This window comes from Dendropsophus ebraccatus, chromosome 11 (assembly GCF_027789765.1).
Source record: "Dendropsophus ebraccatus isolate aDenEbr1 chromosome 11, aDenEbr1.pat, whole genome shotgun sequence".
In the NCBI taxonomy this organism is placed as follows: Eukaryota; Metazoa; Chordata; class Amphibia; order Anura; family Hylidae; genus Dendropsophus; species Dendropsophus ebraccatus.
In genome coordinates, this window is record NC_091464.1 from 64,976,476 (window position 1) to 64,995,904 (window position 19,429).

Here is a 19,429-nt window from a genome sequence, read left to right on the forward strand (position 1 = left end):
CAAAATACTGAGCAAAAATACTGCGTGGGAACATAAGAGTAAATTCACACAAAGCAGATTTGTGCAAAGAATTCTGGGACTGCGACTATTCAAAAATCTATGCAAAAACATGCCTATTCGGATTAATGGAGCTGATTTTCCATGTGTGAATTCAACTTTTAGGCCTCACTCACACACTGTGTATTTTGATTAAACAACAGCTGTTCTTGAAGTTATGCCTCTGGCCATACTTTCCATAGTCTGCTATGGTTAACTGGAACGCGGGCACATCTCAATGTGCCCATATTCCACTTAAAAAGAAGTGATGTTCATCCGGCCGGTACTGCGGTACCGTCCGGAGTGACCTTCACAGACAGCGGCCGTTTGTGACATGGCCGTGTCACAGAACGGCCACTGTCTACAGTGTCTGAACATGGCCTTAAAGCGTTAGGGCCAATTTACACTAAGTAAAAGTGACGGAATTTCAAGCCAAGCCTGCGCCGCAGATGTCACTTGAAATTCAGCCTGTCCTATTAATCCAATGGGATGTCTCGTGTGCCTCCACTCTCCACCCAAAGAATTGACATGTCAGGAGAGGAGGCGCACACAGAGAGATTTATCTGACAGATTTCGGAAGCCAAAGCCAGGAATGGATTTGGAAAGAGGAGAGATTTCAGTCTTTCCTTTATGAGCTGTTCCCTGTTTATAGTGTGTTCCTGGTTTTGGCTTAAAAAATCTGTCAGATATATCTCTCTGTGTAAACACATCATTAGATGTTCAGCTATCCTGGGAGTAACGTGCACTACTGGCTGTATCTCAGGATTGTAGCAGGTCTCAGGAGTGAGTCCCTGTGCGATCAGTAATTTTTCACACATCTGAACATGTCAAAACAAATTACTACAAATCCCAATAATGCATTAAGCTAAATGGAACATGATCACCTTTCCTGATAGAAACATCGAGACGTTGAATTAAATTATATACTTGTTGGCCTTACTAAATGGTTTCGTCTGCTATACTTTTATGAATGCAACTGGCTGGGTCTAATTTGCCCCATTAAAAGGAATTATCCACTTCTCTACAAGTCACGCCATTGATAAGATGATGTCCATGACCCACCATGACCATCTACATGATGATCATGACCCACCATGACCACCACCATGATGTCCATGACCCACCATGACCATCACCATAATGTCCATGACCCACCATGACCACCACCATGATGTCCATAACCCACCATGACCATCACCAGGATGTCCATGACCCATCGAGAACACTCAGCAATCACTACAAAAGAAATGTCTGACAATCCATGGAAGGTGGCTCTGTAAATGTAAAGCTATATTTGTATGGGTTCTGCGTATGGGACATGTAAATAAAACAAGGAGCTAAAGAAAAGCTTTACACGTAAGAGCGTAACGTGTTGTATAACAAAACTGACAATGTTGGAAATCCTTACCAGGATTAGATGAAGTGCACAAATGTGCTCAGTACTCAGAGAGATAGATAGGAGCAGTGGCGTAGCTACCGCGGTCGCAGCAGTCGCTGCTGTGACCGGGCCTCTGCCAAGGGGGGGCCCGCGACGCCCCCCCTTGCCACTGCACTGCCCCCTCCTTTTTCCTCTTGTGACCGCAAGCGGGGTTTTGCTTGCGGGCACAAGAGGGAGACTGGGACGGCCCCCGGCTGCCACGGCTCCCAGCTCCCTGTCTGCCCCGTCCCCGGACGCACACGAACCATAGAGCTCTTTGTACGCCGGGGATGGTACTTCCGACGCAGTGACCTCTGTGCCGGAAGTAACATCCCCGGTGCGCACAGAGCTCTATAGTTCGTGTTTGATCAATCTCCCCTCTGTATGTGTATACTATAGACACCTATACACCTTCAAAAACTGTCGACCGAATGTCGATTCAGCTGACTGCCATCTCCCACCCTCTACGGCACAGTGGACCACTATGTGAACGTTCTACAGGGTGGGAGGAGTAAACCACAGCTGGACTGCTCTGGCACCAGCTTATCCCTTTGAGAACAAAAAGGATTGGGTATTGAAAATATCATACAGTAGAGTGTGGATTGACAATATGTACACAATAATCCAATGTATTCAACATTACTATGAATAAAACCTGGTTTCTAGTACGTCAGCCAGGCAATATCTGGGCATTGGCTGTAACTACATGAAAGTGGGTGAATCATGCAGTACGTGCGTAGGTGACGCTTCCACTTTAACCAGACTAAGCACCTTCAGGTAAGGGAAGATATATTGATCTTTTTATACTATATATAGACCTGCAATAAAAAAAATCCATGTTGTCTGCAAAAATTTGCTGAAGAAATGAAATTAACTGAATGTATTAGTGATATTGATCCTGGGCAGTCTTCAGGCTGCACTTTGATGAATGATATACATTATCCTGAAATTTTAATATAAATCGTGTATCCTGAATTCAGGCACTGATGCTGTATTATAGGTAATATTTTCTGATTTATGTTGTCACATTGATTTTGGCTAGGTAATGGCTGCACAAAGAACACACTATGAGGGATATATATCCCTAATATCCTTAGTGGTGTTTCAAATTGGATATTTGCTTACTAGGCACCTGGTACTTTTCACCCATAGTGCGTTGCCTATACATCACCTGGTGAGAAACTAGTACAAAGGAAACACAGTAATTATCCATAGTAAACCAAACATCAGCTCGCATTTTTGGGGTCTTTTTGTATTGTACTTGTTATATTTCTAGTGTCTTGGCATTGTCTGTGCCGTCTCATTTCATTATTAAGTTCCATGGCTATTTATGGATACTCTCATCTACCCAGACTGCCAGTGAATATTTTCACCCAAAATGTAATTCTTTATTGTTTCTTCTAGATGCTTATAAATAGATGCAGCGCTATTGGAGATTGGCAGAGAATATAACTCTTTTGAAATGTACAAAGCGAAAAAGACCAAAAAGAAACAGGTTCATAGAGCAAAGAGGAGTTGTTTCCAATGTCTGAACTCTACATCAGTCACACAATGAAGGTATGCTTATTATTACTATTATTATTATTTTTATTATTATTATTATTATTATTATTACTACTGTTGTTGGTGTTTTGAAACATAGAAGACATATTAAAGTGAATGTTCCATGAGGGATATGTAAATTTTTTTATGTTCAGCACCTGTCCTTTTTTCAAAAGGCTGCCCAATTTCCGTGCTTGGCACCATTTTCTTTCTTGTGCACCAGCCCAGCTCTATGCACCGGAGGTGGGCCCAGCACTCCCGTAGTGATGATATCCCCTCCCCTTTGTGATGCGGAGAGGATATTGTAAAACTGGGCCCACCTGCAATGCATAAAGCTGGCCTGGTGCACAAGAAAAAAAATGGTGCAGAGTGTGGCACCCAGGCAGCATTTTGCCTGGTTGGACCACACCACCAGGATCCCCGCACTGGCACCAATAAGGCACATTTGCTTCAAAACAGATACAAAACACTGTATTAAAGGGGATATCCAGCGCTACAAAAACATGGCCACTTTTGCCCCGCTCTTGTCTCCAGAATAGGTGGGGTTTGAAACTCAGTTCCATTAAAGTAAATGGAGTTTAACTGCGAACCACACCCCTTTAAGAGCCTGACATCACTAAAAACATAAACATAAACATATCACATAAAGTATACAAAAGTCTGTAAACAACACTGTGGAACCGAGAACAAAACAGCAGTGATACACAGTCTTTATTATGTTATCTATCTATCTATCTATCTATCTATCTATCTATCTATCTATCATCTATCTATCATCTATCTATTTATCTATGTCCTATTTATTTATTTATCTAGTATCTCCTATCTATCTATCTATCTATTTATCTATCTCCTATCTATCTATCTATCTATCTCCTATCTATCTATCTATCTATCTATCTATCTATCTCCTATCTATCTATCTATCTATCTATCTATCTATCTATCTATCTATCTATCTATCATCTATCTATCATCTATCTATTTATCTATGTCCTATTTATTTATTTATCTAGTATCTCCTATCTATCTATCTATCTATCTATCTATCTATCTATCTATCTATCTATCTCCTATCTATCTATCTATCTATCTATTTTCCTATGTATAGAAATACAAATACTTATGAAGTTTTTAGAGCAATTACTTTTACCAATTATTTTTTATTTTAATTTTTTTATTGTTTGCTTTATTTGAAAGACATCATAATTTCTATGTGCTGGAGCCTGCGGTGTCCGAGTCTACGTCCCTATAATTACCGTCATTTGCAGATAAGGTACTTACATTTTCTTTCACCTAAATTTGAAAGCAGTGACATCAAACCAGCGTGCATGCATAATGGGAAATTTCACACATAAACAAGACGATTAAGTGAGGAGATCCTGCTCAGATGAGTTCATTATCTGGCGGAGCTGTCAGACGCATGCAGGGCATTGCCTTTATTCTCAATTGTTATTTGATGTAAGAGTATAAGATGTTTGGTGGAAATATTAAAGGGGTATGCCACTTAATAAAATTTAACCCTGTTTAATCCCCACCCATAATCTAAGCTTGTGTTTAATAGGTTTCTATTACATGAATTGGGCCGTTTGTCTGACGCACATCCTGACACCCTGAAGCTGCAGAAAATCCTCATTTCCTGGTCCACATGGTCTCAGTTCCTCTTTCACCCCCTCCCTTCAGAGACCAAAGTCACGTGAACTTGGTCTCTTCTGTAGCCAGGCATTAAGGAGGCCGGCATTTACATACTCGCAGCTGGATGACAATCCCGCTGCAATGCGAGTTTGTAATCTTACTGCAAATGACAGTTTGGGATCTGCAGCATTGAACTGTTGTGAACTCGCAGCGTGAAATCTGCTGCGGATCCGTCCTGTGTGAGTCTGCCCTAACAGAAACAACTATTTAGTGTAATGTTATACTGGTTACAAAAGAAAAGTAAAAGACAGCCCATTTATCTACCTTTCTAAATCTATAGCCATTGCTTACTAGTAATGTTCACTTTATACACTTAAAATCACAGCTGTTTTTTATGTAAAAAAATCAATTTTAAGGGCACAGTATATCAACAAATTCTATGAACATTAGACAAGTATTTTCTTTGTCTAGGTACATTACACACACATACAGTATAGTACAAGTGTATACCAAAGTATTCCAGCTATGTGACCAAAGCCGATAGTTGTAGTGGGCAGTGCAGATACCAGGGCTTAGTGATGGCTGACCTTGACACTCCAGCTGTTGTAAAACTACAATTCCCGTCATGCCTGAAAAACCAAAGACATAGCTTTGGCTGCCCAGGTATCATGGGAATTGTAGTTTTACAACAGCTGGAGTGTCAAGGTTAGCCATCATTGGCTAGTAACCTTCTTGCAATGTGCAAAACTGAACGTACAAATGTTACGGCTCAATATGTCCATCAATCACATGAATAAAGACAAGACACAAGTTTTAATTTTTTTTTATTCAAATAAAAACACCCCCACACCCCTCATTGACCATTTTATTTAAAAAATTCAAAGAACAACCGCTGGTCATCGACGTAGTCCATGGAATCCGACGTAATCCCCAGGATACCGATATCTGAAAAACAAAAAGGGAGAAACACACAAAAAACACACAAACAGGAGCACAACACCCATCATTGTGAGCGGTGTTGTGCTCCTTACAGTATGCAGCATCTTTACAGATCGCTGCTTACAGTCTGACCCCCAAGGGGTTAAGGGAGGATGTATTGCATCCCCCTTAACCCCTTGGGGGCCAGACTGATGTCAGACTGCACCCATCCCAGCAAGGAAGGGGTTAAGTGACCCCCCTTCCTTACTGGGATGGGTGCAGTGCTGGGGAGGGGGTGGGGAGAGCTTTATACTCACCCCGATGTGTCCTCTTCGCTGGTCCGCAGCACAATGAAGTCACTGTGCTGCGGACCGGCTCATTATATGTGTGCGCAGCCGATCAGCCAATCAGCTGAGCGCACATATAATTCTAAATGTTTCTTCTAATAATGCTATTGTGATAACATAATTAGAAGAAACATTTGATGTTTTAATTAAAGTTAAGTGTTGATTAGTACAGAATGTTCTATTGCCGGCATATGAATTAACGGCTTATGGAGCTTCCTGTACTAATTAATATTTAATTAATAAAACACATTTTCGTTGTAATAAAATCAGTTTCGTTGTTCAATAATTTAATTCTAACGAATCCATCATTGTGCAATTAAATATACTGTCAAAAAATAAATCTATATATAAATATACATTTATTTATATATCTATTTATTTTAACAGTATATTTAATTGCACAATGATGGATTCGTTAGAATTAAATTATTGAACAACGAAAGGGACTTTATTACAAAGAAAATGTGTTTTATTAATTTAATATATTAACTATTAGAGGCACCGGCATTCGGCATCATTGCCGGCTATTTTTGAAGTACTCCGTACGGACCGCCTGTCAATCCACGGCCGTGAATTTGAACAGTTCCAGCCGCAAACAATGGTCTTGTTCATTTTTTACATGTCCGTTTACTATCGGGCCGTAGGCTCATACATAGTGTGCACTGTGGAGCCGTTTATCGTATACTTTCCAGCGTACGCATGAACCGGAAAAATACGGCCGATGATTTACAGCCGCAAATACAGCCGCACAGATACATAGTGTGAACATAGCCTTAAGTATCACCTTTAGGCCAGGTTCAGACGCTGTAACTGTGCGGCTGTATTTGCGGCTGTAATTGTGCGGCGGTATTTTTGGTGGTTCGTGTGTATGCTTGGAAGTATAGGATATGCGGCTGCACAGTGCACACTATGTCTGAATCTACGGCCCGATCGTAAACTGACCCGTAAAAAATGAACAAGACCATTGTTTGCGGCTGGACATGCGGCCGAGGATTGACAGGTGTTCCGTACGGAGTACTTCAAAAATAGCCGGCAATGATGCCGAATGCCGATGCCTCTAATAGTTAATATATTAAATTAATAAAACACATTCTCTTTGTAATAAAGTGCCTTTCGTTGTTCAATAATTTATTTCTAACGAATCCATCATTTTGCAATTAAATATACTGTTAAAATAAATAGATATATAAATAAATGTATATTTATCTATATATTTATTTTTTGACAGTATATTTAATTGCACAATGATGGATTCGTTAGAATTAAATTATTGAACACCGAAACTGAATTTATTTCAACGAAAATGTGTTTTATTAATTAAATATTAATTAGTACAGGAAGCTCCATAAGCCGTTAATTCATATTCCCGGCAATAGAGCTTTCTGTACTAATCATCACTTAACTTTAATTAAAACATCAAACGTTTCTTCTAATTATGTTATGACAATAGCATTATTAGAAGAAACATTTAGAATTATATGTGCGCTCAGCTGATTGGCTGATCGGCTGAGCGCACATATAATGAGCCGGTCCGCAGCACAGTTCATTGTGCTGCGGACCAGCGAAGAGGACACATCGGGGTGAGTATAGAGCTCTCCCCACCCCCTCCCCAGCACTGCACCCCTCCCAGCAAGGAAGGGGGGTCACTTAACCCCTTCCTTGCTGGGATGGGTGCAGTCTGACATCAGTCTGGCCCCCAAGGGGTTAAGGGGGATACAATACATCCTCCCTTAACCCCTTGGGGGCCAGACTGTAAGCAGCGATCTGTAAAGATGCTGCATACTGTAAGGAGCCCAACACCGCTCACAATGATGGGTGTTGTGCTCCTGTTTGTGTTTTTTTTGTGTGTTTCTCCCTTTTTGTTTTTCAGATATCGGTATCCTGGGGATTACGTCGGATTCCATGGACTACGTCGATGACCAGCGATTGTTGTTTTAATTTTTTTAATAAAATGGTCAATGAGGGGTGTGGGGGTGTTTTTATTTGAATAAAAAAAAATTTAAACTTGTGTCTTGTCTTTATTTCTTTACTTTATAGACTTAGTAGTGGAAGCCGTCTAATAGACGGAATCCATTACTAAGTTGGGGCCTAGTGTTAGCCGGTATAAAATGGCTAACACTAACCCCCTATTATTACCCCAGTACCCAATGCCACCAGGGGTACTGGGAAGAGCCGGGTGCCAGTGGTCCCGGAGCGTCAAAATTGGCGCTCCTGGACCGGGCGGCAGCAGGCTGGTAAGATTTAGGCTGGGGAGGGCCTAAACCAATGGCTCTTCCCACCCTGGTGTTACCAGGCTGCTGTCGTTTGGTTTTTAACCCGGCTGGTTATAAAAATAGGGGGGACCCTATGCGTTTTTTTTTTAAATAAATAAATAATAAAAAAAAAACGCATAGGGTCCCCCCTATTTTTATAACCAGCCGGGTTAAAAACCAAACGACAGCAGCCTGGTAACACCAGGGTGGGAAGAGCCATTGGTTTAAGCCCTCCCCAGCCTAAATCTTACCAGCCTGCTGCCGCCCGGTCCAGGAGCGCCAATTTTGACGCTCCGGGACCACTGGCACCCGGCTCTTCCCAGTACCCCTGGTGGCATTGGGTACTGGGGTAATAATAGGGGGTTAGTGTTAGCCATTTTATACCGGCTAACACTAGGCCCCAACTTAGTAATGGATTCCGTCTATTAGACGGCTTCCACTACTAAGTCTATAAAGTAAAGAAATAAAGACAAGACACAAGTTTAAAAATTTTTTTATTCAAATAAAAAGACCCCCACACCCCTCATTGACCATTTTATTAAAAAAATTAAAACAACAATCGCTGGTCATCGACGTAGTCCATGGAATCCGACGTAATCCCCAGGATACCGATATCTGAAAAACAAAAAGGGAGAAACACACAAAAAAAACACAAACAGGAGCACAACACCCATCATTGTGAGCGGTGTTGTGCTCCTTACAGTATGCAGCATGCTTACAGTCTGGCCCCCAAGGGGTTAAGGGAGGATGTATTGCATCCCCCATAACCCCTTGGGGGCCAGACTGATGTCAGACTGCACCCATCCCAGCAAGGAAGGGGTTAACTGACCCCCCTTCCTTACTGGGATGGGTGCAGTGCTGGGGAGGGGGTGGGGAGAGCTCTATACTCACCCCGATGTGTCCTCTTCGCTGGTCCGCAGCACAATGAAGTGACTGTACTGCGGACCGGCTCATTATATGTGCGCTCAGCCGAACAGCCAATCAGCTGAGCGCACATATAATTCTAAATGTTTCTTCTAATAATGCTATTGTCATAACATAATTAGAAGAAACATTTGATGTTTTAATTAAAGTTAAGTGATGATTAGTACAGAAAGCTCTATTGCCGGGAATATGAATTAACGGCTTATGGAGCTTCCTGTACTAATTAATATTTAATTAATAAAACACATTTTCGTTGAAATAAATACAGTTTCTTTGTTCAATAATTTAATTCTAACGAATCCATCATTGTGCAATTAAATATACTGTCAAAAAATAAATATATATATAAATATACATTTATTTATATATATATTTATTTTAACAGTATATTTAATTGCAAAATGATGGAATCGTTTACATTTAATTATTGAACAATGAAAGGGACTTTATTACAAAGAAAATGTGTTTTATTATTTTAATAGATTAACCATGAGAGACATCTGCATTAGTGCAGAGGATCGCAAACCCCAATAATAGCGATTCATGTAAACTGTGTTCCCTGCTTTCCCAGATGCATCCAGAGGTGTTTGCATCACTTTCTTAACATTTTATTTGTTATTTTTAGTTGAACCAGATTTCCAAGTAAATGACCGTATGTTTTGAGCCGCATGTCTATTTTTCCCACGGCCGGAGTTTCACCCGCACATTTACAGCCGCATAAAAAATACAGCCGCACAGTTACAGCGTCTGAACCTAGCCCCCACTATGACAGATCACTGATTAAACAGAGGATGAACTAAGGGACACCATCCATAGCATCCATTAGAATTTAATTATAGTGTCAATAGTGTCAAGGCTGTGTTTTGTGAGACGCACCGAAGCAGTGTTCTGGCCATGTGTGCACATGGGCCTAAGGATACCACTCAGTCCGCGAGTGGATGAGAGCTACAGAATCCGCAACAGGTTTTCCGTTGTGATTCCGTAGTGTGCACATACTCTAAAGAGGAAAAGAACTGAATATATGAACTCACCTCTAATGCTCCTTTAAAACCAATAAAAAATAGTCAGGAAAGTTATTTATAAATGGATTGTGTCCTTAAGAAAGCTAGCTCTAAGATGATGCATTATGTGAAATTTCCCTGTTACTGCCCTGCAATCCTCTGGAAGTACTGGCAGTTGGTCTGTACAGAGCCTTCAAGGCAAGAAGGATTGTGGGAGACTGTCTGCACTGTTGCAAGGCAACAGCAGGGTCACAGTTCAGAGAGGAAACCAGGAAGTGCTTAGATCAATGAGGGAGAGGAACAGAGTAACAGAGCTGTAAGATACTTTCCTCATTTACATATATGTTTTTGTTTTTACCAACTTTGTTTCCTGTGTTTTTTCTTGTAATAAAAGGTTTAGTAAACAGGATATTTAGGGTGGATTCACACAAAGCAAAATACAGAAGCATTTTTGCACCAATTTTATGTTGAGTTCCAGCCCAACCAGAGATCCAGTGCCCTAATTTGACAGCCTCCTAATGATCTATAGGGATGTATCTCAGTACAAGGCATTCGACCCACTGTCAAGATGGCCAGATCTTGAGGCCAAAATACAGGTATAAACTTCCACCTGTATTATGTTACTCTGAATATAGTGAAAGACAGAATATAGAAAGAGGCCGTCTAATTGAATCAATAAACAAGAAGAGGGAAAAGTTCCTTAGATCATTGGGTTCCACCTAATTCCAATGGTCCCTGAAGAGAGAGACCACAGAATGTATATACAATATGGATGGATACAGCATTCCAGCATGCATCTTCAAATAGATAGATAGATAGATAGATAGATAGATAGATAGATAGATTTTTTTTTCATCATTGTATGAAAAAAAAACTAATTGGGCCCTGATTGGAAATTCTTTGTACTTTTAAAAATGATACAATGATGAAAAAATAAATAACTATATTTCATTTCCATCAGGGGAATTGAACCAAAGAAAACAAACTGGTGCTGGTCTCTAGACAGGTGATTTACCCCTAGACCACAGCTCTAGATACTAGCTGATAGCTGAGCGAGCCGGAGGTTGAGGATTATTCATGAAAAAGAGGGAGAAAGAAGGAGTGGTAAGTAGAGATGAGCGAACCTGCCGGATTTCTGGTTCGTATGAACCAGAAATCTCGGCGTCTGATTCCCGCTGTCTGCTCACTTCGTACAGCCGGTGGATACAGTGTAAGGAACGCCTAGAAAACTGGGATACAGCCAATGCCAATGGCTGTATCCCAGTTTTCCAGGCGTTCCTTACACAGTATCCACCCGCTGCATGGAGCCGGCAGACAGCAGGAATCAGACGCCGAGATTTCTGGTTGAATCATTGACTCTTGATAACAATAGGAGACCAGAGATTGTGCATAATACACTCCTCGGACAAATTACCAAGAAGTACCATGCTCACTAGGGGCTTGCCAGCTACATCACACTGTCAGCACCACTGGTAGCGCCTGGAAGCTGACAGTTTCCCTTTAAGAAATCAGGCTCAGGTCCTTCTCTTCAGGAAACTCCCCAGGAGCCTTTTCATCCACAGGAGATCACTGTTAGGGTGCAGTCACTCATAGACAATGAACAATATTCGTTGATCTTATAACATTTTTCGGCAGCTGATGAGCCGGCACTGTCACTAAGGACAAGTATATTTATTAAAGAAACGTAAGACGTCAGTCTCCCCTAACACCGTCCGCTGTTCAGCAGGGTCACTTTTCCGTTTCTAATCATTGCTTCATTAGATATCGCAGCGTAATTATAAGCTTGAAGAAACCAAGTGAGCTGTAATGAAGACTGATTAATAGCTTGTGAAAGCTTCCTCTATGGACCTTAGGGTTATATCATGATATCATATAAATCCAATAGGCATAAACAAGATGTGCAATATGCCGTGTGAGAGAAGTCATTATAGAGGAAGGTGTACAGATTTATTCCTTATTACGATCATTTAACCGTTCCTGCACATAGTTCCTATGTAAATATCCTTATACTTGACACAATGTAAGTATTGTCTTCACTAAATCCCATATAATTTAGGGGTTGGGTTGTTTAACCAATAGCATTCTCTATTGATCTCCTCACTGATCTACCTCCACCCATCAGATATTGATGGTCTATTAAAGCGATGGGTCAGCAATACATGAAATAATGCGGTATATATAAAAGATATAGAGTTTCCAAGGGAATATATCTTTGTATATTCAGCAAGCAATGCAGCCTGTGTGTTAGCTACACTGGGGAAGTGTATGGCCTCTGTGCACTACAACAGGCCCTGGGTATATGGTGCTGCAAGGTGCATGAGCCCTAAGGATATGCTCACATCACGCCTATGAGGTTCAGTGTTCTGTCTTCTGCTCCCAGTCTTGTGAAATTCTATATTATATTGCAGGTTTATGATCAGGTGCTATTAAACTTATTGTGACACCCACAAGCAGGATGGGTGTAGTAGTACCTCAGGCAGAATCCCTAGTAGGGTCACAGACCAGTGGCTCCATACAGAATAAATGAAGCTGCGGGTCACGCGCCAACCCGTGGCTCGATTCATAACAAAGGAGCAGAGTCGCAGACAGAGAGATCCCTGGGAGGGGGCATGGAGGTCCACCCCCCCTGCAATCTCATACTTGTGCCCTAGGGAACAAGTATTTTTGAAACAGAAAATCCCTTTAAGTGATTGAAGAAGAGTCCTTGCTCAGCACATTACCTCTTTTGACAAGACAATTCTCTCAGAGCAGGAACAGGATAGTAGATACATTTCCTCTCAACGTAGACTAGAAATAGTTTGAGTAAAACATCTTGAATGTCATGAAATGCTATGATCACTGCTACAGACCTAGAGGTGACTCAGGTTCGACTATAGTAACTGTAACTGGATGTGGATTCACTGGTAAAGCCAGAACTTGGTTATCTAGCTGTAACTGGGAAGAGCCAGTGATTGGTTCTAACCTGGTGAAAAGGGTTGAACCTAACAGACTCCTCCTTCAGAGCATTTTTCTAGCAGAAGCCGGTCTGCAGGAAGGTCATGTGACCAAGGTTCCATTCTCTACAAGTGTACCTCATCAGTGGAGGCAGGAAAGCACAATATATTAACCCTTGCACATGCCTAATACCACAGTGTATGCTACAATGGCAACGTAACAGGCAAAATAAGTTCAGCATGCTAGGCTTATGATACCCAGTTACACACTAAGAAATTTGCCTCCGATTCCTCATCCATCCAACACATATTTTTTTAAGCTGGGACACAGGTACCATGACACTGCATTATTATCAAAGAGATATCACTATATATACCTGTGGCATCATTTAGCGGTTCTGAGACTAGCATGATTTATATGTGTGATGAAAACCATTATGAAGCATCTGTTATTTTTAGTACTGTACATCCAGAATCAGCCGTCATCCAGTCTGGCATATAGGTAGAGTGTGAGACGTGAACATATGATATGTAAGGTGATGATGTGTTATGATGGTGAGGGATGATTTCTGCTTTCTCCCTATTTTATTATACATTGCCATTGTCAAGCTGTCAAAGGAGCCGTGCTATAAAACCTGGACTCCTATTTGTGTGGACTGATGTACGATAAGACGAGAAACAGAAATGTAAAACCATGGCATGAGCAGAAAATAAATGAATGCATAAAACGTGCCTGCAAAGATAATCGAGAAGCCGAGACATTCGTGTGACACAAAGGTTAAGCTGGGGAATAAGGCAGAAGTGATTTATTTACAGAGATTAGCGGAGTCTAGATGGTGTGTGTTACAGATGAGGGAATCGCTCATCTAAACGAAGCGGAGCACTTTGTTTGATCTGCGCTCCCCTCATCAAGACGCCGGCCTTTCAGCGCTGCTTCGCTCACTGACGCTCCACCCAGGATGTCGGGGAAAAGCTGGATCCAATCCTGGGAAAATTCTCTCAGTTTCCCAGCATTGGATCCAGCTTTTTCTGGGCACCCGGGGTGGAGTGGCAGGGAGCGGAGCAGCACTGAAAGGCCGGCAGCTTAATGAGCGGAATGTAGATCAAACAAAGTGCTTCGCCTCGTTTAGATGAGCGATTTGCTCATCTCTAGTGTGTGAAACTTTATAGAATGTATAAGGAAGTATCCATGCAATATGGAAATATGTGACCAAACTGTGACCCTGCCCGCCCCCAGTGGGAGAAAATCCCCTCCCCTCTATGACGCTAATGGAGCCGCATCATAGAGGGGCGGGGGATTCCTTCCACTGGGGGCGGGCCGGCCTGCCTCCAGTGCTTCAGCCTGGCCCGGAACCCGTGGATAAAACGTCGCCGTACACGGGAACCAGTCTGTGGTTCAAAAAATGGACCGTGGCACTGGCTTCCCCGCGCCGGCGCCAATCTATCCATGGGTCCTGTTAAAGCGAATGTACTTGATGGTACATTAACTTTAACTGTCCCCGTGCCTGACAGGTGAATATAACCTCTATTTTATGTATCCCCCAGCCAAAAATAATTTTTTTGCCTTCCCCTGGACTTCTCCTTTAAAGGCTCAGTGGAGACCACCTGTCAGTACTGTCTGGATATTGCAGTTGGAGCACACCTACAGTTTTAGAAATGATTCTACATGTGAAACGTAATGTCATTTCACACAATGCACCAGACTTTTGGTATAGATGCAACCCCTTTAACAACTTGCTTGGTACAATTGTTTGTGTTCTTTTCTTCCCGCTAGATTTTCTGAAGCCACCCCTGAAAGCAGCATGTCAGAGCCGATAGTCAGCCGGTCGGCAAAGAGTGCAACAGAGAAGAGCGTGCCAAAGCTGACCCCGGTACAGAGTGAGAGAGAGCTCTACAAGAGTGAGTAAGGGGGGCTCCATTATTGTGTACTTATAACCCTTCTTTTCAGCGTTCACATCTTATTAGATAGGAGGTGAAGAAAATGGGTGGACCATGGCTACCGTCACTTCTTTCCAAATTGAAAAACTACCTTTCCATCTCCAGAAAACATGCCATTAATAGGTGCCAGTCCCACCTCAGTAGAGGTTGGGGGTCCTGTGACTGCCACTTCGCATAGAATCCAGGTAGTCATTACCATCTGCTGTATTTAGATGTAGATTCATTCTGGGAAGGTGAATAGTAAAGGATCTAATTCTCGCAGTGCCTGGATTACCTCCCAGGCATATAAAGTTTGCCCTTTTCTAGTCTCTCGTGTGGTCATGTCTCCTGACAGCTTTCTATCTATATCAGGTACTTCTATTTAAAATTGTCTTTTTACAGAAAGTAAGCAGATGTTGAATAAATCCTATTGGCAAAATATCTGCTAGAAAACAGATGCTATCCCTAGAAAAAAAAATACACACATATGTATATGGGAACCATCGAGGAGATGTATGGATTATGGCCAGTTATCTGTACATAAATATTTTTAGACAGTGGTTTTCCAGATGACAGATGTTCCCAGTTCTAAAGATATATATAGCGAGTCATATAAGGGTTCATAAGGGATCTGTACAACCCGGGAAATTGTATAGACCTGTAGAACGGTGCATGAAAGCTTACAGGGCAATATACAGAGCCTGAGTGTGCAGTAAAATATGCAGTAAAATGCAAATATTGCTCCTACCATAGCATCCAGTTTATTGTAATTCACACAAAAGAAGGAACATTTTATAGGAGTAATAATGGAAAAGGATTGTCTGGAATGATGGATGTCAGAACGGCACATTGTCTAAAGTATGCAAACTGCAAGAAAATGGCAAATCTGTGCAGATCAAATACCAAGTGTTACTGATGTCAGCACAATGGTTTCTGACTAAAACCTGGACCTGGATTCTATCTTATCCTATCTATCTATCTATCTATCTATCTATCTATCTATCTATCTATCTATCTATCTATCTATCTATCTATCTTAGTAGCAGCACTCAGAATAAGGTAGGTGCAGTGGTGCCAGTGGCAACACCTGATTCCAAGGTGTATCCTATATAAGTCCAAATATACCGCAGCACGCCACAAATACGGTGAAAAAAAGTGGTTTATTCGCCCATGAAATCGTGACATGGTCAGTTTTCCCTTTATGTTTTTTCTAGTTTTTCAGTAGACATGCTTGTTCACAGCAGAGGCTTTGGATCGCTGTATCAGCCGCCGCCGTCCACTCGCATATGGTTGTTAATAACCTGATTGATCATTTAAGTATTTTTTTAAAACCACAGCTGTAACATATGTACTTTGGATGCTTGTGCACATCATTTACCACTATTGATCGTTGCACAAAGTGTTTACACTTATAATATCTGTATTAATTTGCACTTTATTTTCACTAATTGTATACTGGCTTGCTGTGTATAAAATCCCCCACAGAGGGGGTGTTCACTGCTTAAAAAAGGCTCATATTGCTTGAGCTGAAACGTCGCATTGCTTTTCATGGGTGAATAAACCACTTTTTTTCACCGTATTTGTGGCTTTCTGCGGTATATTTGCACTTATATCTATCTATTTATCTCCCATCTAGCTAGCTAGCTATCATCTCACCATATATCATCTTTATCATTTGTTTTATCAACATATCTGTAAAATAAATGAAAGCACAAAGAGGTTGGTTACATGGACTATGTAATATAATAAAGTTATACAAACATTCTCCTAATTTCTTTTTAAATTACTATAAAAAGTAGTTCAAAAAGTATAAAATAGATTTTTTTTTTAAATAAACCATATATGATGAAACACAACTACATACCTACTCCAACCACAACTAATCATCAAATATGCAACTATAGTAGTGCCCCTCTGTTTTTCTATATAGTAGTTAGGCCTCTATGTTCCCTCATTTAGTATTAGGCCCCTTCTGTGCCCTCCATGTAGTGGTTAGGCCCCTTTTATGGACCCATACAGTACTAAGATTCTTATGTGCCCCAATATAGTAGTTAAATCCTCTCTGTGCCCTTATTTAGTTGTCACTTCTGTGCCCTCAAATAGTAGTTAAGCCCCTCTGTGTCCCCATACAGTATTAGGCCTCTCTCTGCCTTTCAATAGTATTCACCCTCTCTCTGGCCTCCCCTATGTAATAGTTAGGCCCCTCAGTATGTGGTATCCCCCCCTGTAGGTAGTCACACAGTTAGTTAGCTCCTATATGGAAACTACAAATAACAAGCAGTGGGGTACTACATATATCTCTCTCTCTAACTATCTATTTATCTAGCTTATTGAAGCAGCTGAAACATTGCCATGTTGGAAAACACTTTTTTGGTGGAATAAAGCTTTCTTACTTCACTTAAAGAGATGTTCTGCGATAATCTTCCAGTATCTGTCTATCTAGATAAATAAGTCCAAGTGATGGACTGAAACATCGCACATGGGTGAATAAATCTGTGCTTTTTAATCATCTTATTAGGGTGCTGTGGTAGTTTATTGCCTTTTTATTACCTATCATTTCTCAGATCCATCATCTCACATTTATCCAATGTTTGTCTATAAAATCAGTGCAAACCCCAAAGCGATACATTATACCATCATGTAATAGACTAAGAAATGTAATAATATAATATACATATTCTGCCTATCACTTCTTCCCTACATAGTATAAAAAAGGCATCTATTATAACTGTCTATAACAGCACACAACAAAATCCATTACACCGCCAGAACAAAAGCATTAACAATGCAACTACAATAACGAATGTACCATTGAATAATAATAATAATAATAATAATAATAATAATAATAATAATAATAATAATAATAGCAGCAGCATCCCTATAACCATCCTGCTTATGATTGCAGAGTTTGGTTATCCTCCCAGTGAATGAAGCGCTCCTCATCATAGTGACAGAATAGCGGGCGTGATACGGTATAATTGTATCATTAAACATGTCTTTTTTCCTTTTCTAGCCATCAACTCCCCACTGTGAACTTTGTTTTTAAAAGGAATATGGATATTCTAAACACCACGGAATATAATTGCACAGAACAACTAACAAAAGGGATTACAAGCAAAATCCTCATTTCGCTCACTCTGTCGATCTTGACATTGATGACAACTGTAATAAACTCTCTGGTAATTGCTGCAATAATTGTGACTCGGAAGCTTCATCATCCTGCCAACTACTTGATATGTTCTCTGGCAGTGACGGATTTTCTGGTCGCTGTGTTGGTGATGCCTTTCAGCATCATGTACATTATAAAGGAAACGTGGGTAATGGGACCGGCGGTGTGTGACATCTGGTTAAGCGTGGACATTACCTGTTGCACTTGTTCGATCCTGCATCTCTCGGCTATCGCACTGGATCGCTATAGAGCTATCACCGATGCTGTGGAGTATGCCCGAAAACGAACCCCCCAGCATGCTGCCTTCATGATTGCCATTGTGTGGATCATTTCTATATTCATATCTATGCCGCCATTGTTCTGGCGGCACCAGGGACATAACCGTGACGATGAATGCATCATCAAACACGACCACATCGTTTTTACTATCTATACTACATTCGGAGCCTTTTATATCCCGTTGGCGTTGATACTTATCCTTTATTATAAAATTTACAAAGCTGCACAATCTTTGTATCACAAACGGAACGTGAGCCGGTGCGAGAAAGAACAAAACGGACAAGTTCTCTTGGACGTTTGTGGGAAAAGTTCTACTTTGTGTATAGCGGAGAAGTCTTTCTCGGACCACTCGACCGATTTCGACAGGATCCACATCACGATACGGAACCCGAGGACAGAAACGAGGAATGAGAAAGCAATGAGGAAGCAAAAAATATCCAGTAATAGAGAACGCAAAGCTGCCACCACCTTGGGCCTAATCTTGGGTGCTTTCGTCATTTGTTGGCTTCCGTTCTTTGTTAAGGAAGTCATTGTAAATATCTGTGATGCATGTTATATCTCGGACGACATGTCCAATTTCCTCACGTGGCTTGGATACCTCAACTCCTTAATCAATCCTCTTATTTATACCATCTTTAATGAAGACTTTAAAAAAGCATTCCAGAAGCTAATACGCTGCAGACACTATCTATAAAAAAAATATGTTACTTAAAAGGTTATTCTCCGTGCTCTTTTTCTGTAAAACCATGTTATTCTATAGAGCGATTAAACGAAGCAGACCGATGGTTGACCTTATTTTCCAGTATTAGCTACTGTACAGTATATGCTATATTCAACAAATACTCTACCTTTATATGACCTGGTACTATGCTGCTGTTTGTTTTTATTTTTTGGGGGTGTGGGGTGGGGGCTGGAACATATTTAAGTACAAATGTCAAGATATAAAAAAAAAAAACTAAAGAATTAATAAAATAAGAAAAATATTTTTCTACTTAATATGTGTATCACAAACATCTTGCAAAATTACCAATCCATGTATGTGCTTGAGGCTATGTT

At 40.9% G+C, this 19,429-nt stretch overlaps 1 protein-coding gene across 3 annotated transcripts; it reads left to right on the plus strand.

Annotated features, from left to right (window-relative positions):
* The first annotated feature begins 2,863 nt into the window (after positions 1-2,863).
* On the plus strand, positions 2,864-19,147 carry HTR1F (5-hydroxytryptamine receptor 1F). Of its 3 annotated transcripts, none has more exons than XM_069945193.1 (4): positions 2,864-3,010; positions 4,196-4,271; positions 14,780-14,904; positions 17,939-19,147. In XM_069945193.1, exon 4 carries the CDS (start codon positions 17,979-17,981, stop codon positions 19,065-19,067), a length of 1,089 nt encoding a protein of 362 aa, XP_069801294.1. In that variant the 5' UTR covers positions 2,864-3,010; positions 4,196-4,271; positions 14,780-14,904; positions 17,939-17,978; the 3' UTR covers positions 19,068-19,147. The 3 variants fall into 3 exon arrangements, with proteins under 3 accessions (XP_069801294.1, XP_069801292.1, XP_069801295.1); XM_069945191.1 differs by lacking the exons at positions 2,864-3,010; positions 4,196-4,271 and adding exons at positions 10,335-10,388; positions 11,079-11,176; XM_069945194.1 differs by lacking the exons at positions 2,864-3,010; positions 4,196-4,271 and adding an exon at positions 10,338-10,388.
* The last annotated feature ends 282 nt before the right edge of the window (positions 19,148-19,429 follow it).